This window comes from Paramisgurnus dabryanus, chromosome 15 (genome assembly GCF_030506205.2).
Source record: "Paramisgurnus dabryanus chromosome 15, PD_genome_1.1, whole genome shotgun sequence".
NCBI classification, from domain to species: Eukaryota; Metazoa; Chordata; class Actinopteri; order Cypriniformes; family Cobitidae; genus Paramisgurnus; species Paramisgurnus dabryanus.
Genome location: NC_133351.1, coordinates 8341451 through 8364051, shown reverse-complemented (window position 1 = coordinate 8364051; position 22601 = coordinate 8341451). Strand labels below are relative to the sequence as shown.

The 22601-nt window shown below is 36.4% G+C and overlaps 1 protein-coding gene across 1 annotated transcript in view; it reads left to right on the top strand.

Annotated features, from left to right (window-relative positions):
* Positions 1 to 2481: 2481 nt before the first annotated feature.
* Positions 2482 to 22601, top strand: part of ctdsp1 (CTD (carboxy-terminal domain, RNA polymerase II, polypeptide A) small phosphatase 1) — a 38280-nt gene continuing 18160 nt past the window's right edge. Inside the window, exons 1-2 of the mRNA XM_065252142.2 lie at positions 2482 to 2862; positions 22239 to 22393. Of these exons, the coding sequence (XP_065108214.1) occupies positions 2787 to 2862; positions 22239 to 22393 (231 nt within the window). The 5' untranslated portion in view covers positions 2482 to 2786. The remainder of the gene's footprint in view (positions 2863 to 22238; positions 22394 to 22601) is intronic.

The following is a 22601-nucleotide window of genomic DNA, read 5'->3' as shown; positions in this document are numbered from 1 at the left end:
GACGCTCCTTACCATGTTTGAAAGATTTGCGCACAATTCAATGCTAACTGTAGGAAGAAAATGGCCCTGATATGTCACTAGACATTAAGAAATCATTTTCATTTCAAATACTTATATCACTGACAACAGTGGTCTGGCCAGGATATTGTCATTTAAAAAGTGGAGTTGCAGCCCTCAACTGATGTTGTCATTTTGTGTATTGGCCACAGCTGTGTGATTGCAGTACCAGTTTTAGCCACATGTTTTGTGATTGCAATACCAGTTTTGGCCACAATCCTACATACTGTTCCTTTAAGTTTTGTGGTCCAGGATCACAACTGAGCTATAGGAACAAAATATTAAAAATAATTTTTTTTTTGCATTGATGAAACTCTATTAAAGGATCACCCATACTGTATATTCTGCCTCCATGGATGTCTGAAGTTAAGGCTGTCTGACCTCCACCTCCAGGGTGCACTTTGAACATGAATGACCCTCAGGACCAGAAGTGCACTGGTGAGTCACAATAGTGTACTGTACTGTAGATGTCTAACAGCTGGTCTTCTATGTTTCAGCTGTATGAATGTATGCTATTGTCCCTGTAGCTTAAGGAAAGAACTGTGAGAAAAGGCCCTTCAAAGGTCTTGCAGGAACTGAAAGATTTGGTTATGCTGGTAGTCTTCCAGGCCTGTTCATCTTTTGATCAAATGATAGATATAAAGAAAAGATCCTGACGTGGTATTACTGGTAGTATGGGATGGTAGTAAACAAAGACCCAGACAATGTAGTGGCCAAGAGAGACTTCATTGAGCTGCTAAAGGCAGATATTAGTGAAGAACCACCTCCACCTAGATTTGGCTTATGGATGGAGAGTACATAGAGGAAGATCATCAGTTGGTCTATTAGTTGTGTTATATATGTATAAAGTGAAGTAAATGAAACATTCCACAACATATGTTGTGCAAGGGTTCTGTGGTAGGCTATGTCTGTTTCCAGGGCAATAAAAAAAATGTCATCAAAAGCATGTGTGAGAATAAATCAACGTCCTCTGAGATGTTTACTTCATTCATGGACAAGCAGAAACACATCTTGTTGTTGAGTGGTTTAGGCTACTTTACAAAAATGACCTTCAAATAACAGCAGACAGGGTTGTATCTCTGTTATTATGCTACTAAAAAAAGCAGAATGATGTCAGAAAAAATGTAAATCCGTATTGTGAGAGACTGTATGTTTTGAACTCTTGCTTCTCTGTTTTCGTATTTTGAAGCACACTATTCTTATCTAAGTTAACCATGTTTTTTTTTTTCTAGTAACCGCGGCTGTTTGGCATATTACTTACCACTGGCAAACCATGGTTTTACTACAGGAACCATGGTTTGGCCACGGTTTTGTAGCGATATCATGTTTGTGGAAACCATACTATAGTAGGCCTATGGTATATTTTTTAACTGTAGTAAACTAGAGATAATGTTTGTAAGGTAGTCTATACATTTTATTATGATTTTACATAGGCCTATTAATACGTAAAGCCAAAAATTTCTCTTTAAGTCTTAAAAAATGCCCATGTTGCTGTTCAAATGTCAATTTCTTGGTTTGAGGAAATGAACAAACAAACAAAAATAATTTTTTTTTACTTTTAAATAAAATAAATGGAAGCATTTGGACATTTGGAGAACATAGAAAAGTGCTAAACATATTTGAAATATTAAAACAAAACAAAGGACTTATTATATATTATGTAACAAAGCTCATAATCTGGGCAAACTTTCTCATGGTATGCGGTGGATGACTGTAGACAGCAGCGTAGTGTGTCATGAATAACAATGATGTACACTTGGTAATCAACACGACAGAGTGTGCGAACTTTGAGGACTCTCCCTATCCTTCATTCTGATGACGGTCTCAAGCTCCCCGCTCGCGCAGCTCCTGACAAAAAAGTTTGCAAGAAAGTTTTCCGCTTTCTCATAAGCGGAAAGTCGCCCAATACTTGGTATACATTTTAAAATCACACTCTACTTTTGAACAATGACATAAATCGGACACTAAATAAAAGGCATTTAAGTCAAAACTGACCGTTCTTTTACGGTGAGGCAATGAGATCTTTAAAACTTTGTTTGCGTGCTAGATTTTGTAGATTTTAAAGGGGCAACGCATATTGATTAAGTACGATTTCGACGAGTAGGGACATTTTGTACAAATGTAGATTAATTATGTTTTTTTGGTAAAAGAACAATACTCAGTGGTGTAGTAAACGAACAAAAAAAAAACATTTAAATAATTTTGAATTTATTGAGAGAGTCTTGTTTTGTGGGACCATCGTCCCATTTTATACATTAAACAGTACTAAAGATAGTTACTTAATAGCTGTTTGTATGTGTTTTGATTTTGATACCTTAAATAGTGTCCCGTTGTTTATTAAAACCGTTTAATATTGATTTTACGTCCTTCAGTACAAGTTGTAGCCTTACTTCAGTGTCGTTGCCGCTTTAAGACGACGGTCGCCTTGAAACCGTCAAGTTCCATGTTTGTATCTTGAAATTGAGAGCAGAGCCGAACTCCATGTTGTGAAAAGTTATCTTCTTAAAAGTTAACTTTTTATTATGATTTTTATTTAATGTTCTTTATCTCGTCTAACTTATAAAAGCACATATATCACATTTATCCTCGTATGGTTCCGCATTATGTATGTTCTCGGGCGGTAAAAGTTATCTGGAGTTTTGGGGGCATTTGCAGGGAGGGTTTTTTCAATTCAAACGTAGCCAGCGGAAATATTTTAAAACGACAAACATTTTTAGTTTGCGGATCTCATGGACCACCCGTCCTCCTCGATTATCACACAAGTGAGCAGGGATGAAGAAGCAAGCGCGCCCTTACGGGAAAGAGGTAAGTTTAGGAGAAAGTTTTGGATCGGCACATGTCAAACTTCTTTGATGCATGTTTGGGGCGGCAACCGCTTGATACAAAGTGCCGCATTCATTCGCAGTTAGTGCGATTTTAATGTTCAATCCAGGGTTTATAGAGATATTTTAATACAAAAACAAACCCACAAAGTTGATAATGGTTGGTGCGTCATGTATCCAGTTCAGTTCATCTGTTTGAGTATAATGCATTTGCACGTACGTTTAATATTAATATCTACATAAATGCAACAGGATTAGTTTTTTCTACAAGCATCTTTTATCATTTATTTTTATGTTGATGTAGAGGGGGCGTGGCCAATGTGAGTTCTCTGACGTTTGAGGAAAGGTTGTAATTGTTTACTTCGTAGTGTAAACCTGAGTCAGCCTATGAGCATGTGAGCACTTAAGACATAATGAATGATTTGGGTTGTTACAGAGGTTATCAATGCACACACAGTAATGTCAATATGTTAAGAAACCAACTAATCAATACTGGTAAGGACTTAAGGCAACATATAGGCACAATTTATTTTTGTTTTGTACAATAGTTTTAAACATTCTAGTGTAAACTTGGATGTTTAAAATTATCTGTCTTAAATTTTAAGACTGGTAGTGCAAATGGAAAGTCATAGGTCCTCATAAGCCACTGTTTGCAGGTCAAAGGTTGAATGAATAGTGATCATTTAATCAATTTTTGAATTTCTTAGGAAAATATTATGCAATGTATACAGAAATTTCTTAGGTAAACAGTAGTCTTGTGCAAGATGTTGAATTAAGTCAGATATTTAAAAAAAAATGTTTTAATCTAAAAAACACTACTTTGCTTATCTGCAGAAAGTTTTTTGTTGTCTGTAATTTGATTATTTAATGTCTAAATATGATTGTAATTTCTGTGACGTGTTTTGATTTTATTGTACTATTAAGGGCTTGTGAAGCAAATCGATTGGATTTAGCAACATCATTTGCAACATTATTAGCGTTAATGCCTAGCATCTGCCCATAGATACGTACACTGCGTCAAATAAAGGCGCCATCTTGAAACAGGGGAACCCTGCATCAGCGTCATTGTAGGCAAATGTGTAACGGTTATAAAATCGCCATAAATTGTCATGAATGCGATTTTTAAGGTTTTTTGTATTAAGCATGGAATTCAGAGAAAATGTAAAATTTTGATATTTAGAAAATCTACTTTTTGTAAATGTAATGCATAGTCCTAGTAGGCCTAACATCCATAAACGGCACAAAAGTCCGGCATTGTCCATGAATTTGAAATACCGGCGGTTTAGTAGCATTTAGGGATGTTCACATTGACCGTTTAACCGTTAACCGAAGGTAAGAAATTATGACCGATTAACATTATCAGTTAAAATAAAAAATATTTGTTAATACATGGTGTGTGTCGTCATGAGCCGACAGACATTTCGCCACTTTTCTATCTTTAATTTGTGAATGTCCTGTAAATGACACAAATGATTGCTGCCCTGACGGTCTGATAAAGTCATTTGTATGAGAAATCATTTGTATGCGTGTTTGGAAGCTGAACGGAGACGCGCGCGTGTCCGCGCAAGATGACGCGGTCCGTCTGCGCACATCCGGACAGACGTTCGCTGATGGCCTCTGACCCTAACCATAAACATCTAGCTCTTTTTGGACAAACGGAGAAAGACGACGCAAAACCAAAACTTTCTGAAAAGCGTCCTGCTTTAGAAATGACCACTGTGGTAGATGAAACGGAGACAATCTGCCATTTGGATATTAATCCACTGGACCGATCGCATGCTTTTTAACAAGGTATGTTGCGTGAATATCTGATAATGTATGAATCCTGGTTCTGTTGTTGATCTGTGGCTGCTGTTTGCACGACGTAAAACCAAAGACGACGCAAAACCAAAACTTTCTGAAAAGCGTCCTGCTTTAGAAATGACCACTGTGGTAGATGAAACGGAGACAATCTGTCCTTTGGATATTAATCTACTGGACCGATCGCGTGCTTTTTAATAAGGTAATGTTGCGTGAATATCTAATAATGTATGAATCCTGGTTCTGTTGTTGATCTGTGGCTGCTGTTTGCATGTTCAAATTAAATGTTTTGTTTTTACTAGTTCACAGACAACCGTCAACTGTATTTTTACTCAATGACAATTTCATATTAAAATCTTATCAGTTAACGGTTAATGTTCGGTTTAGAAGCTACGGTTGTCGGTCGGGAAAATTAACTGATATGAGCATCCCTAGTAGCATTACCTAGCTACTTCCTATGAAAAGACCCCTGTTCCAAGATGGCAGCGGTTTGGACGCATGCTTAGAACCTAATGTATATATCTATGAGCATCTGCCAACAGCAGGTGTTGTGTTGTTTGCGGTTGGCAGTCACTTAGCGCCCCTAGAGGGCGGGAGCATAGAGCACACTTCTTGCTTAGTTGAGGATCTAGAGTAACGCTAATAATAACGTAAAAAAAAAAAAAAAAGGACAAATCGAATGTCAACCCACCGAACGATTATTCAAATGATCAAATATTCTGGTCCAGCCCTAGTGCTATTTGAATCTAACCATCTCTGACACTTATCCAAGCGTCTTAGATGGAGCGGCATTTACTACACAGTCGTGTAGTTCACTGACAATCTGTGCAATTTTGCACGAATTATTGCAGGTGATACGTTCACGATAACGTATTGTCAGTGTACGCAATATGGCCAAGTTTGTATGTGAGCTATGGCTTTGTATAGTAATGCCTTTTCATCTCAAAGCAGGTGATGGCAGTTTACTTCTAATCAAGGAACCGGTTTTACTGACGAGATGCCCATGACTATTGCATGCGATATATTGTACAGCACTAATACCTTTCATCAACAAGTCTCTCTCTCGGATTGAACCCATGATCTTTGCTCTGCTAATGCAATGCAACTGTGCTTCAGGAATCACCATATTTCTATTATTCTTTCTTTTCATCCTGATTATTATTATGGTTTCTTAATGCTTACTTTTACTTTATATAGTGTAAATGCATTTAAAAATAATCAAAAAAGCTTTATTTTTGTGCGCATTTAGACACAGCTGTGTAATAGTCTGGTTTTGATGCACTTCTTTGAACGCATACTTTCTGAATGATGGAGACTACATTTGAGAACCTGGAGAGTATCTGCTGTGGGTTCAGCCATAGCAGTCCCCTCACTGCTTGTTTTTCCAACCACTGTGTTTTCACCAGCACTCCTTTTCCCCTCTTACGCACACAGAGATGGAGATGGTTTGCAGGGCTGTGTTTTTGTTACTTACACATTGGAAGAAAAACGCTCCATTTAGCAAGTTTAGTACAGAGAACAGATCTGTCTTACCATTTCCTTAAAAATGAAAAATCTACCAAATAATTACATTGTTCTACCTGTGGAAGAATTTGATTTTGGCCCACATGAGGATGCAGTATGGTTATTAAAGGAAACGTACCAAGTTACCTTGATGTATCTCTGCTTTAAGCATGTTTGTAATAGAGAATGTTGCCAAACTAGCTAGTTTTAGCTAAAATGGAACCGATTGATCTGTAAGAAAAGGTTTGACATGCTCGAAGAATTCAGGTCAACTCATAGCTATGCGTGAGATTGTTTCATAGCTTCTTTTAAAGATCGTGTTTTTTCTGTGTTTGTGAAGCTTTGATTGTGTTAACAGTGCGCAATATAACACGTGTTCATGTTTCACGTGTAAAAAACGCGGTATTCTTTACGCAATTCATTAATATCTGTATACCGCTGTTTTCACTTTCCTCAAAACAGGCTGATGTCTTCCTTGTTCTATGAAGTCGCTCCTTCAGAAATACGTAACGAGTTCTGATTGTGTAGTTTGTTTAGTGTGTTGTGATTCGATAGCAGCTTAGCTTAGCAGAGCCGTTTGAGCCAAAGCTGGTGACTGATGTATTCCTGTGGGTAGGGGTGGGCAAAAAAATCGATTCTTAGATGAATCGCGATTCGGACGTGGGCCGATTCTGAATCGATTCACAAATGTCAAGAATCGATTCTTAAATGTTAGTTTACAAAATAACGTCACGTTATCAGAACCAAAAGGCGGAACTCAACTGGGGGAGCGGTGATGCACACGGACAACTTAAGAGAGCGCGCCCTGCAAGAGTGCATAGCGGAGCTTACAAGAACGCTTTAAATGCTTGTAGGACTATGCTGCATATATCTCTACATTGAATTTGGGGCTGTCACCATTACTCTTTTCTTTTTGAGGAGTTTAAAAAAAATCCTTGAGTACATGTCGAGTACTCCTTAAAATAGCGGAGATTAGGGGTGTAACGGTACGTGTATTCGAACCGGACCGTTTCGGTTCAGGGCTTTCGGCACGGTGCACACGTGCACCGAAAGGCCGAATGCATTTTGTGTGCGCCTGTGCGGAACATAATACATGCGTTTCCACACGAACATATCAAGTGGCGGAAGTCTCCTCGTTCAGCGCAAGTCTTCTGTCAAACATATAACATAATTCGGCCCGCAGAAAGATTTTTATTTACTTTGTTGTATATCCGTTTGATTTTTGATGTAAACGTTTACGTGTCGTGTCTAAAAGCGCATGTTAAACGCATGTCAATGCGCTGCTTTGTTCTTTCAAAAGTGCGTGAGAGGTTGCGCGTCTTTCATTGCTCCGCATTCATGAGACGCGCTTTCTGTGACAGCGAGAATAAGGAATGCGTGATCAGATTTTTCATCTGCACCTCACGTCAATCATATCATTGTCACAATGCGATCAGCTGGTCGGGACAGAGAAGAGCTGTAACCCGGGCTTACTCAGCTGTTACTCAGCTGCGGAGGGGTTCGTTAGTAAAGTCACAGGCAGCTTACATTGAAAACACAAGCAAAGAATAGGAGAAACGTGCAAAAGATCAAAGATGGCTATGTATGCAACTCACTAATCTCAAAATGAGTGTATAATAAGTATATCATCATGTTGCTTGCTATGCAGTTACACATAGAGCAGTAATATTATTTTTATACAGAGATGGTACATAGCCAATTCAATACTGTGAGGTAAACAATCCAAAATAAATCAAAACAGAACATTTTTGGTGGCAAAAAATGTAGGCTAATTGTTCATAAATGTATTCAGGAATTGAATTTGTTAGTTCAAGGTTTTAGTAGAAAAAGTTTAAGAGAAGGTAAAGAAAAGAGTTACCTACTGTTATAAAATAATGTAAAAAAGAACTTTGCAGTAGTATTTTATTTATTATTTTTTCATTTCATATATATTTTTATAAGTGTTTAAAAAAGTGTAAACAAATTGTAAAAAAAGTTTATAGTAATAAACAACCTGCAGCAGTTTAATGTTTGCATTTTTCCCTTACTGTACCGAAAATGAACCGAACCGTGGCTTCAAAACCGGGGTTCGCACCGAACCGTGATTTTTGCGTACCGTTACACCCCTAGCGGAGATGCGGTTTAGTGAAACAAACTAGAAAATTACAACTGTATCAGAAGCATACAAATCAGCGCTATGCTGCCTCACGCTGCCTCTCTCTCCCTCTCGTTTGCTCGCTCACACACACCGTGCGTGTGAATCAGCAACTGCGTGAGGAAATAATGCGCATCCATGTGAATTTTGGAAGTTAAAGACGACTGAGCTGCAGTGGCCTGGCAAAACACATTTGAGGAGAAAGGCGCAGCAACTCAAAAAGACCTGCATGTTTTCACAATTACTCCAAAAGACCATAATGACAATTTTGCGTGTGGAGCAGCAGTTGTGCGATCTACCGGCATTGCCTTTGCGATCGACGTATTGGACACCCCTGCCCTAAACCATCCGCTGACTGTTTAGATATAACATGAATATACTTCTGTAAAAATATGCACATAGTTTGTTATTCAGTCGCTGGGTGCGCTGCATTATACAAATACAGTAATACTGCCAATCACTGTGTATAATGATGATGATTAGACGCTTAACGTTCGTGGAAGTTAATGCCGGTTAACATATAGAATTAATATGTCACGTTAAATTAATATTTTACTGGTTTTAATGTCTTACAACAGAAACAGGACATGTATGTATATAAGAATGACATTATTTATCCCTAGTTGCATTAAAGTACAGTATATGACAGTTCAGAGACTAGCAAAAGCGCAAACATTAACCTGGCTTTGAAAGCAAATGCGACGTTATGACGTCACAGATATGCAAATTAGCACGTCAAGAATCGATTCTAAATCAAATCGGGACCCTAAGAATCGATTCTGAATCGATTCATGAGGGTCCAAGCGATTCCCACCCCTACCTGTGGGCGGAGTTTAGTCAAAAAACTGTTCTACTGACATCATTAAAGCAGGAAGTAGAGGGCTGTAGTCCAAGCCGGCCGTTCGCTGTAGGCTTTGAAAGATTAATTCTGTTAAAGAAAATATATCGCCTGGCAGTGAACTTTGAGCTTTATCATTTTACAGGTATTATTTATGCTATTATAGCAACATTACACACTAACTAGGGTTTCAAAATAGTATCAGAAAGAACGTGACCTTTAAAATGCTTCATATAATAAAATTTATTATTTTCTCAACTATAAACCGATAAGAGGCATAAAAAGGTTTGTATTACTTGTTTGCAGTAGGGCTTCGCGATATAAAAGTCAAATTCGATATGCGATAGCTTGCTAGATTGTGCGATATACCATTTGCAATACAGTAAAGCTTTAAGATTGTAAAATCTATTTAAATTATATTAAAATATTTAAAAACTTATTTCTGAGAAAAGAAATCATCACTGTCTCGGCAGTCTCTCTGCTGTCTGAATCAACCTAAAACTCTGCATACATTTTTAAGTATTAAATCATTCAGTTATTGAAAAACGTAATGGTTTGCACATTGCGGGATGCACAATTTGCATCATTGTGATATTTCGGTGTATTTTGTTGCCCTATGAAATACAGTGATGTTGAGACTGAGCAATAACCTACGGCAATCGATTGCTTTGCAAAGTGGTGAAAACAGTAGTAGTTTGTAATGCTACCATCTGGCTAGCGTTTATCTTCCAGTCTCCGCCTCTCAGCAAATCAGTTAAAAGTGAATTGTTATTGGTGTGAATTAATATTCATGACCGCAGTGCAACTGAACCTCTGTAAAGTATCTTTGGATAGAAAACACAATCAACTGAAGAAAAGTCTTTTTTGACATTTTTGTACACATGGCGGTGTTAACAATATTTTAGGCCTGATTATTAAACATGTTTTACATTACAGTTGGAAAGTTTATGTTTTGGACATTTTTTAGGTGTGACAGCATAGCTCTTCATTATTAGATTTAGTCATTTTATTTTTGCATAATACATCTGCTAGGCGTTCCTTATCAAAAGTGCAGTCTCATTGTAAGAAGAATACATGAAATGTGTTCAGAGGAAGAAGAAACGTTTTTGTGGTCATTGGGGGAGAAAGTGAGATTAAAGTATTTGTTGAAATGCATAGCTAAATCAACTCAGTTAGGGCTTTCCATTTGTTGCGTAACATAACATCAATGAGAGCATTTAACATCACGTGTTACATTCTTGAGCCCATCAGTATGGATCACCTTTTCATGTAAGGCTTGTTACTACAAGCCGGGACGCTTGTGAGGAATTTGTTGATTTTCTGCTTGTTTGTGAAATGTCAGCACTTATTGGTTATACGAGGACTACAAGATGTACCAAAATTGCGGTAATATTGCAAATCACAATATGTATATGGCAATGGTTTGCAATAACCAAGTAGTTTTAATGCTTCACCAATTTAGGTCAATTTAGGTATCAAGAGAGACTGGTGAGACAGAAAGATTGATTCTTTCATTTCCCCTTTTTATAATATTCAGTATTATTATTTTTTAGCATTTTAATTGATTTTATAAACTTATAAAGCACTACTGTGTCGCATACTGCATTATTTAGCAATTTATATTGTATTTGCTTTAATTTTGTGCAGCCTTAATGGTAACAGTGAATGTTGACTTTAAACAAGTAAAGTTTGCACATGTTTTGTGTATTGTTCAAAGGATAGTTCACCCAAAAATGATGTCTTTATTTACTCACCCTCATGATGTTATAAACCTGTATATACAACACAAAAGAAGATATTTATAATGAAGCAGGAAACGGAAGCACTATTGACTTCCATTGAAAAAAATTATACTGTGGAAGTCAGTGGTGCTTAAAATCCGTTTGGCAAACACTGCGAAAAATATCATCCTTTGTGTTCAGCAGAAATTTATATATGAATTTTGAACAACTTGAGAGTGAGTAAATGATGATTGAATTTTACATTTTTGGGTAAACTATCCCTTTAATGAAGTAAAACTAAAGGCTTAATAAACACAAATTGAAGCAGATGTTTTAGAACGACTGGCAAACAATTATTTTATTTTATTTGGACGACCTAGGCGGTAGGGTTTTCCAGCTTAGGGGGGCCGCCCGAACTGCAAAGTGCTGCGGGAAACCCTGTAATGGTCGTGAATGTTGACTTTAAAATGTAACAAACAAGTAAAGTTTGCACATGTTTTGTGTATTGTTCAAAGGATAGTTCACCCAAAAATTAAAATTCTGTCTTTATTTACTCACCCTCGTGATGTTATAAACCTGTATATACAACACAAAGGAAGATATTTGTAATGAAGCAGGAAACGGAAGCACTATTGACTTCCATTGAAAAAAAATTATACTGTGGAAGTCAATGGTGCTTAAAAACCGTTTGGCAAACACTGCGAAAAATATCATCCTTTGTGTTCAGCAGAAATTTATATATGAATTTTGAACAACTTGAGAGTGAGTAAATGATGATAGACTTTGACATTTTTGGGTAAACTATCCCTTTAATGAAGTAAAACTAAATGGTTAATAAACACAAATTGAAGCAGATGTTTTAGAATGACTGGCAAACAATTATTTTATTTTTATTTGGACGACCTAGGCGGTAGGGTTTTCCAGCTTAGGCGGGCCGCCCGAACTGCAATGTGCTGCGGGAAACCCTGTAATGGTGGTGAATGTTGACTTTAAAATGTAACAAACACGTAAAGTTTGTACATGTTTTATGTATTGCTCTAGGGATTGTTCACCCAAAAATGAAAATTCGTTTACTCACCCTCATGATGTTTCAAACCTTTTTAATTTTATTTGTTCTGCTGAACACAAAGGAAGATAATTGTAATGAAGCAGGAAACAAAAGCACTATTGACATCCATAGTAAAAAATCTACTCTGGAAATCAATGGTGCTCAAAAACCGTTTGGCAAACATGGCGGAAAATATAATTATTTTTGTTTTTATATATGGGTTTTGAACAACTTGAGAGTGAGTAAAGGATGACAGAATTTAATTTTTTTGTGTAAACTATCCCTTTAATGAAGAATGGCCACATTCATCTATTTAGCTTGCTAATACGATGCATGTGTGATAAGAACTACATTTCCCATAATTCTTGGTAGATGCATAAGAATAATAAAATACCTAAAAGCAATTGCCCACCAAACAAACAGTGGAAAGTCTGAACAAACAAACCCTTAAAACACCGGACCGCTCAGGTAATTCAGTAATAGGAACGTTTTCGTACCTTGATTAATTTAAATGCCGTGATTCATGTGTCGACAGCGAAGATCAGTTACTAGATAATGTTGTTTACTGAGACTTGGCTTTTTATGTGGCCCCGTGAGAAGCGTTCAAGACATTGTCCAGGAAGGACCATCGGATACGTTTTGGGCATGGAGTCGAAGCACCTGTTTGCCACTTTGTAATAGTACAGTATTTTTAGAAAGACCAGGCTTCAAAGCATCGCCCTTGTCATTTCTCCATGTTCGGGATTGACAGCTGCAAGTGCAATTTGCTCCATGAGTTCACCAAATATTCCTAATATTTCAAAGTTCTTTGTTGATTCTTGTCTCAGAAGGTGTTACGGCCCAACTAAGTGGGTCAGTGGATGTGGCCGGTAATTTGGGATTATCTCGACACGGCGTTCCCAGGCCTCCGACGTTCTGTACCTGTTTTGTTGTGTGTGAAACACGATCTGGCGGAGGCGGGACACAAAGAAGGCTCAGTCCGGGCCTTCCATTGCCCTGTGGCAGCATTACTTCACATCCTCACACTTCCTGTTCCTATTTTGGTTTGGCCGGGCACGGCACAGTAGAGCTATGAGCCGGAGATATGGCTGCATTCCAGTCAGGGCGAGTGAGAGATCTTTGGGGCCCCTGGAGGGAATCTCATGGTTTTTGAGTTTAGTTGGAGCGTCCGGACTGAGGATCTGCTTGTTTTTTCCTGTTCTGAACATTTTGTGCCTTTATCATCTTTTGCATTTGTTAAAGGAGCATTTCACCCGTAGAAACATTAATCTTTATTGAAAGTGTGCCATATTTGTAGTCGAAATGTAACATACATTTAGAATTTGGTGCCTATTTGACAGAGAAAAGGGGTGTTTGTAGTCTCACCCCCTCAACAAAGATATTGGACTTCCTTCTTTCAGTGATGCAAAATTATGATTTTTTTACATCATTGAAAGAAGGAAGTTCAACACTGAAATCTGTATTTCTCCTGTCTGAAAAAATGATGCATGACCATTCAAAAACATGACTGGGGTTCTAACTATACAAAGCTTAATGCAAATGGGTAAAGTGTCCTTTTAAAAGTGACATTTTGCGTTTTGATAACTTAAATTAATGTATTATATGGGAAAATGTAAAACGTAATTGTAAAAAGATAGTTGATATAACGAAAATGTGTTTAATTAAAGAGGCAGCTTTGAATATTTTTGTGGAGGGCTACTGTACTTACAGAGTTTAGCTCCAACTTTAGCCAAAGAGACATAATCCTGAAGACTTTCATCAGCCGTTGTGGTGCATTATATTACTAGTTAATTTTTGTCGATCAATTAGTAGAGTATTGCATTAGTAGCGGAAAAGGTTATGGGTTTGATTCCCAGGGAACACAAATACTGAATGCACTACAAGTCACAATTGATAAAAGTGTCTCTAGGGCTGGGATAAACGATTATTTTTTAAACGATTAATCTAGAGATTCTTTTTTCGATGCATCAATTAATCTAACGATTCATTTTATCAGTCCGATTCGACTTCGATTCGATTCTCGATTATCTCCCCATTAATTAACTAATAGCAATTTATACATGTTGATATTGATGTAAACATTTCAATATATGTTGATTGCTCTTGAAATTTCAAAATAAAAATGCTTGTTAACATGGGCGCTGAAAAAACATGCGCCGCTTACGCACTGCTCACACTTGCTGTGAAGCCGGCGTGGACTGGAGCCACTCGCGTTGCTACTACTCTACGGCGCCGCCTTTTGGGTCTGACGAATCAACGTGCATATTTTGCGTCTACGTATTTTTTGCGTCGACGTCGTCGATTACGTCGACGTGTTGTCCCAGCCCTAGTGTCTGCCAAATGGATAAATGTAAGTGAAATGTAACTGTAAAGTTGGAGCTTAACTCTGATAGACTTCAGAAAAATTATTGTGCATCCCCTGTTTATGATATGTAAATTTGGACCACAAAACTAGTCATAAGTAGCACAGGTATATTTGTAGCAATAGCCAACAATACATTGTATGGGTCAAAATTATTATAATTTTTTTAAAGTAAAAAATAATTAGGATATAAGGTAAACATCATGTTCCATGAAGATATTTTCTACTGTAAAATATCAAACATGTATTTAACTTTTGTAATTTGTGTCGCTAAAGACTTCATTTGGACAACTTTAAAGGTGATTTTCTTGCACCCTCAAATTCCAGATTTTCAAATAGTTGAATTTACTCCGAAAATATTGTCCTATCCTAACAACCCATAGATCAATGTAAAGCTTATTTATTTAGCTTTCATATGAGATATAAATCTCAATTAAAAAATTGACCCTTATGACCGGTTTTGTGATCCAGGGTCACATATACATTTGCTATGACTTTATTAGGGTTGTTGAAAAAGTAAGCAGCGTTGTGAATATTAGAAGGGTATCAGATATGACAGCCAGGGTTTTATTTTTTACACCTCGCTCATAGACTCGCGACTGCAGGACTGTTAAGACGAAGATATTTTAATAGCGTCTCAGGTTTAAAATTGGTGCTTGGGTTGGAAACTTTGATTCAGCAGTTTAAATCGGCCATTTAAAAATGTCTGTGGACCTTTAAGGATAAGTGATGAATCAATTTTTTCCCAATAGAACTTCTGGGCCATTTCAAAGCAAATATGTGAGCATTAATAAAAACATAGTATATCATAAAAATATGAATGATAAAGAGCAGCAATGTAGCTCAGTTAGACAATTGCATTAGCAGTGCAAATAGTCATGGGTTTGAACCCAGGAGGGAACACACACATGCTGATAAAAATGTATATCTTGTAATGCACTGTAAGCGCTTTGGATAAATGCATCTGCCAAACACATAATTGTGAATGTAAATGTAGTTAAAAATAGGAATTGTACAGTATGCAAAATGTTTTCAGATTCATTGCCCTTCGCTCCCAAGGGGTGGCTTACAAGTTGTGATTTGTAGTATGGGACGCATGTCACAATCGTAAAGTCAAGCGCTGAGTGTCCTCTATCCGTCGGGTTTGGAATAGCATGAAGTCCTCTTCAAAGACTCCTAGACAAACCACATTAAACTGTCTGGACCTGTTGACCTGAGTGGAATCAATACTGCCATACAAAACCATGTAGCCTCAGTACCAGTAGTGATTTGAGAAGGAAGTCTATATGACAGAAATTCAGATAGATTTTTTTTAGAAATTATATCTGATTATGTCTGTGAATAATTTTTTTATTTTGCTGTGCAAACTAAAATGTCATAAGTAACAAGTAAAAATAATTATACAAAGTTTTATATTATATATTATAATATATTAAAAATCTATAAATTTTTGTCAGAAAATAATAGCAAAAATTGATTTTGTTATTGTTTTTCAATAACGCCTAATCAAGATTTAATGATTCTTAAGAATATTTTCTATAATGTCAAATATGCAACAATGCTTAGGAGGTAGTACACCCCCCCCCCCCCCACAAATTTATTTGTCATGGTGAACACAAAGCAAGATATTTTGATAAATGTTTGTAACCAAACCGATCAGAAGCCCCATTGACTTCCATGCAGGAGAAAAGAATACTACGGAAGTCAATGGGGCTTCTGATTGGTTTATGACAAGCACTTCTCAAAATATCTTCCTTTGTGTTTATCAAAACAAAGACATATGTTGAGGTTTGTAACAACATTAGAGTAAGTAAATGATGACAGAATTTTCATTTTTGGGTGAACTATCTCTTTAAGTGAATTTATGTTAATAATGTAATATATTTTAAATTATTTTAAATCTGAAATGCAAGAAAATTGTTAACATAGAAAATGATTGTTGTTATGATAGAGGTGTGTTTATAACAACAACATGAATTTAAAGAAATAGTACATTTAAAGGCTAACACCTCCAAATTAGTCCTAAATGTAAAAATGTCAGCCAATACTGATAAAGATACAAGTGTATTAAATAAAAACGTAGTATTCCTATAGATCAGGGCTAGTCAACTGGCGGCCCACGGGCCAAATGCGTTCCTCCGGTCATCTTTGTCTAATTTAAAATCAACAGAGTTACTTTTACCTTTCTACTGTACATGACAAATAATGGCCGATAAACCGGAAAGAGAGTCGGAAAGTGGCTGCAGTGTTTCCTCTAGGATTTTTTTCAGCTGTGGCGGCAGGGGGCGCCCATGATGATTATACATGTAAAAAAAAATGTTTAATGTAGAATATAGGCTACAGTAAACTAACATGTATTTTTTTATAATTTTCACGCTGTCATTTACTTTTCCTTATATTTATAGCATATTGCTTTTCTATGTTTGATCTAAACTGTATTTTCTTAAAAAAACGTTACACAGCTACAAACGTAGTTCGGATATTTCATTGTAGTTTTAATGTAGTTTGCATTGCAAGTTCGTCCTCGTGTTTAGCGTACAGAGCTGTTACAAAGTCATGCAGTCCTGTTTGATAATCCGCACCGCTGTGATTGACAGAACAACCGACCAGTTATCCGACATCAGCAGCAATTTTATTTCACACCCGTACCATTTGACATAAAGACTGTGACCCCGAGCCGGTCACACCGCAAATCGCGCAGTTAAATATAAACCTTTACCGGTCTTCAGACAGATCTTAAACACAAATAAGCACGGGAAATTTAAAAACGAGTCGAATTTTGGTCTTGGATGTTAGACCCGCATTTTACTCTTGTCTATTGAGTCCCGACCTGCATCTACAACACAAATGACACGCGAATAGCCTATTACACCCGTTAGATCAAATATTATGCGGTTCACCTGCGGGTACCCCGACCCTGCTGTTTCGTCTGAAAACAGATAAAACAGTCTCACCGTCTGCCTCAAGTTTCTATTACCAACGTTCTTCTCTTCCACGGGAATAATGCAAGTTTCCTTACAAACAGGTTCGACTATTAATGTCTTGCAGTCGCATATAAGTAGTATTCAGTATTTAGCCTTTTGTTTTTGGACAAATATCTTATCATTTAATGTGAAACTTTGTGAGTGTCGATCTAAAGCACAGACGATTGACTGACAGCTGAGCGGTCAGCAGCGCGCTGCGCTTATAGCCTATACTGAATAACTGATGGCCAGATAAGTTGATAATATGAGTACAGTGATTCCAAATGAATGTCCAAAAAACCTCGTAATATGTTAAATCAAAAGTTTAGTAATGTCTTTTCTCGCAGCCCTGCGCTGTGTTGGTGTAGATATGCGCCGGTGAACATCATATGCGTGATGACCTTGCAGCTTAAATTACCCTAAATTTATAGTCATAAAGATAAAAGTAAAACAACATTCGAAACTTCAAATGATGTATTTTTATTTGTGTAAACTCACAATAAGGAGAAAACCTTGTGCTTATTTATAATCATTAAAAACATGACGTGCTTTCTGCTGGTTTGGTTTTAGAGCGCGTCACAAAAAAAGAACAGAAAGTCAAATACTTTTTTATTCGTTTTGTCAATTTAATAATTATTTAAGTGCAACATATTTCGTATAGGCTTATTTATTTTATTATTATTTCTCAAAACAGAAACGTATCTTAATAATCCTCTGTTGATTTAAATCTATTTGTGCATGAAACTAAACCCATGGAGGAAATTATGATATTTTAGGAGATTTATTTATAAATGAGTGAACAACGCAAATCCAGAAAGGAATTTATTTCTAGACAGCCAGTCTCGCAGAGCGGACATTTCGGTAGCTTTTTTGCGAGCTGCGGCTGTGGGTTTTGTCTAGACGGGATACAGCAAATGCCGAAAAGTTAAGGATTAGATTTGGAGGTAGGATTATTAGGATGAAAACAGCGGTTCTGGCTAAATTGGATACAAATACATCCTACAATCGTGTGAAATTTTGTGTTTAGAGTTGGGTTTGGTTAAAGGATTAGGATAAAACAGTGCTCATCCAACGAGATTTCGTTTGCTGTATCCCTTCTATCCACAACCGCAGGCGTGGCGGGGATGTTTTAGGAGTGGCGGGCCGCCACGGTTGAATGTATATAGCGGAAACACTGGGCTGCATGGGTGTGCCAACCATATGCGGGTGCGTAATTATCAGATTCAATTTGAGTTTTGGATGCATTAAAAAATTAACGGTTAATAAGTGGTTTAGCCTATATCTTTAAAATATTTAAAAAGAAACTGGAAGTGCAAATTTAGTCATTAGGATAAGACTGGCTATATGTTGTAAATACTTTAAATGTAACAATTTATGAAAGTTAAACAGTTATAAACAAAAAAGTTTAGGTACACTGCATAGTGCTATACAAAAATACATGCACTGTTTATAGTGGAACTATTAACATTTGACTTTTGCAATGTTAAACTGCAATTGTTTTTAAAATATAAAAAAAGAAAATATGAGTTTTCACTAAAAGGCAAAATACTTTTTTGAAAATGCATGTTTTCAAATAAACAAAAAGTAACAAAAACAACAAAGTAATAACATATAATAATACTAATAATAATAATAACAATAACAATAATAATAATTAGTGATGCACCGATGTATCGGCCGCCGATATTTATCGGCCGATTCTTAATGAATTTGAAACCATCGGCAATAGCACAAGAAAGGCAGATACCGATTGTTTATTAATTAACTGCATAAAGAAATCCATTATATGTAAAAAAAATGAGTTAATGTTGTTAATAAAATAAAAGCTGAATAGCAAAAACCACCTTTTAAGGTTGTCATGCTGTCTTATTATATTTGTTTTAGCTTAATTTGTGCCTCTCTTATTATGTTGGTCAGTTAAATGTTAATTAGATCCAATCCATGTTCAGTAAAAATAATTTGATGCAGAAATAAACTAGCTAATAGACCAACTGTATAGTATTGTATACATGTGTTTAATATTGGTATCGGCCAAAAGTTGTCTGGTTAAATCGGTATCGGCCCATAAAAAGCCTTTTGGTGCATCCCTAATAATAATAATAATAATAATAATAGTAATAACAATAATTATATATATAATAGGTAAAAGTAAAAATATATATAAAAGATAAATATTTTATGCTATGGCTTATTTGCTGCACATATAAGAGACTCCTCAAGCTCAGCCCTTCTTTGATCAAAGTTGTTTACAAGTTGCTCAATGCTCTTAGCGCAAAATGCTTCGGCATCCATACTTTAATTATGTTATTCATCAAGTTATCACATATACTCCAGAGATAAACATACGGCCAGACTATTTGTTTTTGTCCCCAACCGGGAGCACAACAAAGTTTTGTTTTGCAATTCTGTTTATGGCTCAAACCGAGTGCCGTAAATGACCAAGTCTATATTTGTGTAGAGTGCCATCACCAACCTCTGTAAGCAGCTGCCCGCAGGGTGTATTTAAACCCCACTGATGTGTAATATTAGAAATGTGCATGTGCAAAACTGTTTTTCTTCATGCTTTCCGTTTCCCCCCACCCCTTTTATCCCTCTAATTTGTTTACTTGCCACCTTTGTGCCCATTATGCTCGATGCAGGTGGGCTCACTGTACAGTGTTTCAATATTATGACCTGTCAGATTCTTCGGGTTTTTATGTGGGAGTCAAGTGGGTTTGCGGTTAGAGTGAGAGCTAGGTGTCTAAAATATAACACGGTTGACATGTCATTGTATGTTTATGTTTTAAAGGTTAAGAGAGATGTTTTATATCCTGATGATTGGTTGGCAGCACATTGCATGTTAAGTTTGGTTTTAAGGGCAGCATTTATGTAAAAGGACCTACCAAATTGGAAATAAGTCTAATAAAGAATGATGATCCAAAATGTAAACACCTCCCACCTCCGACCACTTTATGTAAACGTTCACCTAATATGTCAAATGTACCTATTAAAAGTACTTTATGTTCTTTACATACCAGTCTTGGTTGGATACATGAGCTTTTAGTTTGAATTTTGATCGTCATGCTAATCTTTCCTGTTGACAGCTTCCTTTGCCCTCTCGGTTGCCGCCTAATTTGTCAAAGATTTTGTCTAGCAAAGAGTAGCTTTCGTCACTGCTGTTCGCTCTTGTAAGTCACTCAGATAGTTTGCTGGGTTCATCTGCCCTGAGCCCAACATAGATCTGTAATCACGTGGATTCCCTGTTATTTGTCACCATTCATGGATACTTGGCCTCTGCTTGCTGTGTTTGGCGATAAATTTCTAGCTTATTAGCAGCCAGGAGTTTTTTGGCACAATTTTTTACCTTATTTTATTTTATCTTCTTATAAAGCTCATATTTTAAAGTACGTTTCATCAACTCATGGGTGTGACAGACATGTGTTTTCAATTAAGGAAAGCCTCTCTGTTCTCCACCCTTTCTTAAATCCATATGTGCAGTTTTCTTCTGTAAAAAATATGAGCTGTGCTACGTTACAAAAATAAAGGACTGTTCCTTTAAGTGACATTGATTTGTATTTTGCTTTAAAGTAGGGTTGCAGCAACTAATCGATACAGTCAATAATAATCGATTATGAAAATAGTTGTCAACGAAATTCGTTATTGTCTTTGTGTTGTTGGGTTTTCATGATGTATAATAGTAAGTGAGAAATCCAGGTCTTGTTTATTTCTGCAACAGCGCATGAATATCACTTCATATCTGTCTTATTTGTTAGGTTTAAAACAAATCATGTTAAGACTCGTCAAGTTCTAAAGTTGAAGATCAAAAGAAGTTTAATAATCTGTGTCAAAATTGCAATTTACCAGCACATCCCTAACTACGTTTTGTTATTTATATTTTGACATTTAAGACATTTTACTATTTAAAAACGACTAGTTTTATTTAAGGGTTAAAATGGAAAAAATAAAGATTATATAATTAAAGCTTAATGTGTGGATTTGGCACTTTTTAAAGTTCACTTACACTTTTTTTATTTAGCTATGATAAGCTTAATTGAAAAAAGAAAAAAGTTAATCAAAAAGAAAAATCTTAATTTACAATAAATGTAAAGGTTTTTATCTGATTAATCGAATGAATAAATAAATAAATAAATAATCGTCCAATTAATCAATTATGAAAATATTTGTTAGTTGGAGCCCTACTTAAAAGTGAAAACTGTACCAAATAATTGTTTTACTTTTTTTAAATTAAAATTTATGGCGCTTTCCATTGCGTGCTAGGACTAGGCTTGGTGCAACGTGGCTTGGATCGGTATGCTTTATTTTGGCTTGAAAAATGAATAAATAAATAAGTAATCGTCCGATTAATCAGTTATGAAAATATTTGTTATTTGGAGCCCTACTTTAAAGTAAAAACTGTACCAATTTTTTTTACATTTAAAAAATTTAAACTTATGCCGCTTTTCCATTGCGTGCTACGACTAGGCTTGGCGCAACGCGGCTCGGATCGGCACGCTTTTTTTTGGCTTGGTTTCTTTTTCACTCAGTTTAGTACTGCCTTAAAGTGGGTGGGATTATAGATCAGTGATCTGCTTTATTTATTTGTCACATTTTAGTATCAATATGATACGCTTGGAACCTCATCCGAGGTGGTACAAAAAGACCAAAAGTGAGCAGTACTGAGCCACTTCGGGCCATACTATGCATTGTAAAAAGTCATTAGTTGTCATAGTGTCACTTTTTGGGAGTTTATTCCTTGGTTGTCCTTACTGACACTTTGCATAGATGCATTATTAACCTTTTAATTTATTTAATTTTTATGATGTTGGTATCCGTTTTGAAGATATTTAAAACCGGTTATTTCCAGACGTTATACGTGTGCATCTGATTATAGATATATAATATCAAGCAACCCTGTTGTGAAGTATGTCAGAACTAGTTGGGTATGCAGAGATATGTGGCATTGAACAGCGGGTTTCGATACTTGTAAAATAATATTGTTTTCGTTTCATAGGTACCCCTCCACATGCTGCATCCTCTTCGAAGAAACCCCGCAGTCGTGGGATTTTCCGCAGTCTCTTCTGCTGCCTGTGTCATGACGAAACGGATCACGTACCCGTCAATAACAACGCCCCTCTGCTGGTGGAGGAAAATGGAACCATTTCAAAAGTAAGAGTTTATTAAGGTTTTGCTAAGTTTTCCCTTTCACCTAATTTTTGTATTTTCTGTGTACTGGTCAGCTTGTGGTTAAGAGCCACATGATCCATTGCAATAGTGAGGAAACCAAAACCTCATGTTTGCTTTGCGCAATTCTTTTCCTGTTTATGTGTTCAATTGAATGTGGCACTTAGTATAAATCTCATTTGCATTGGTGTAA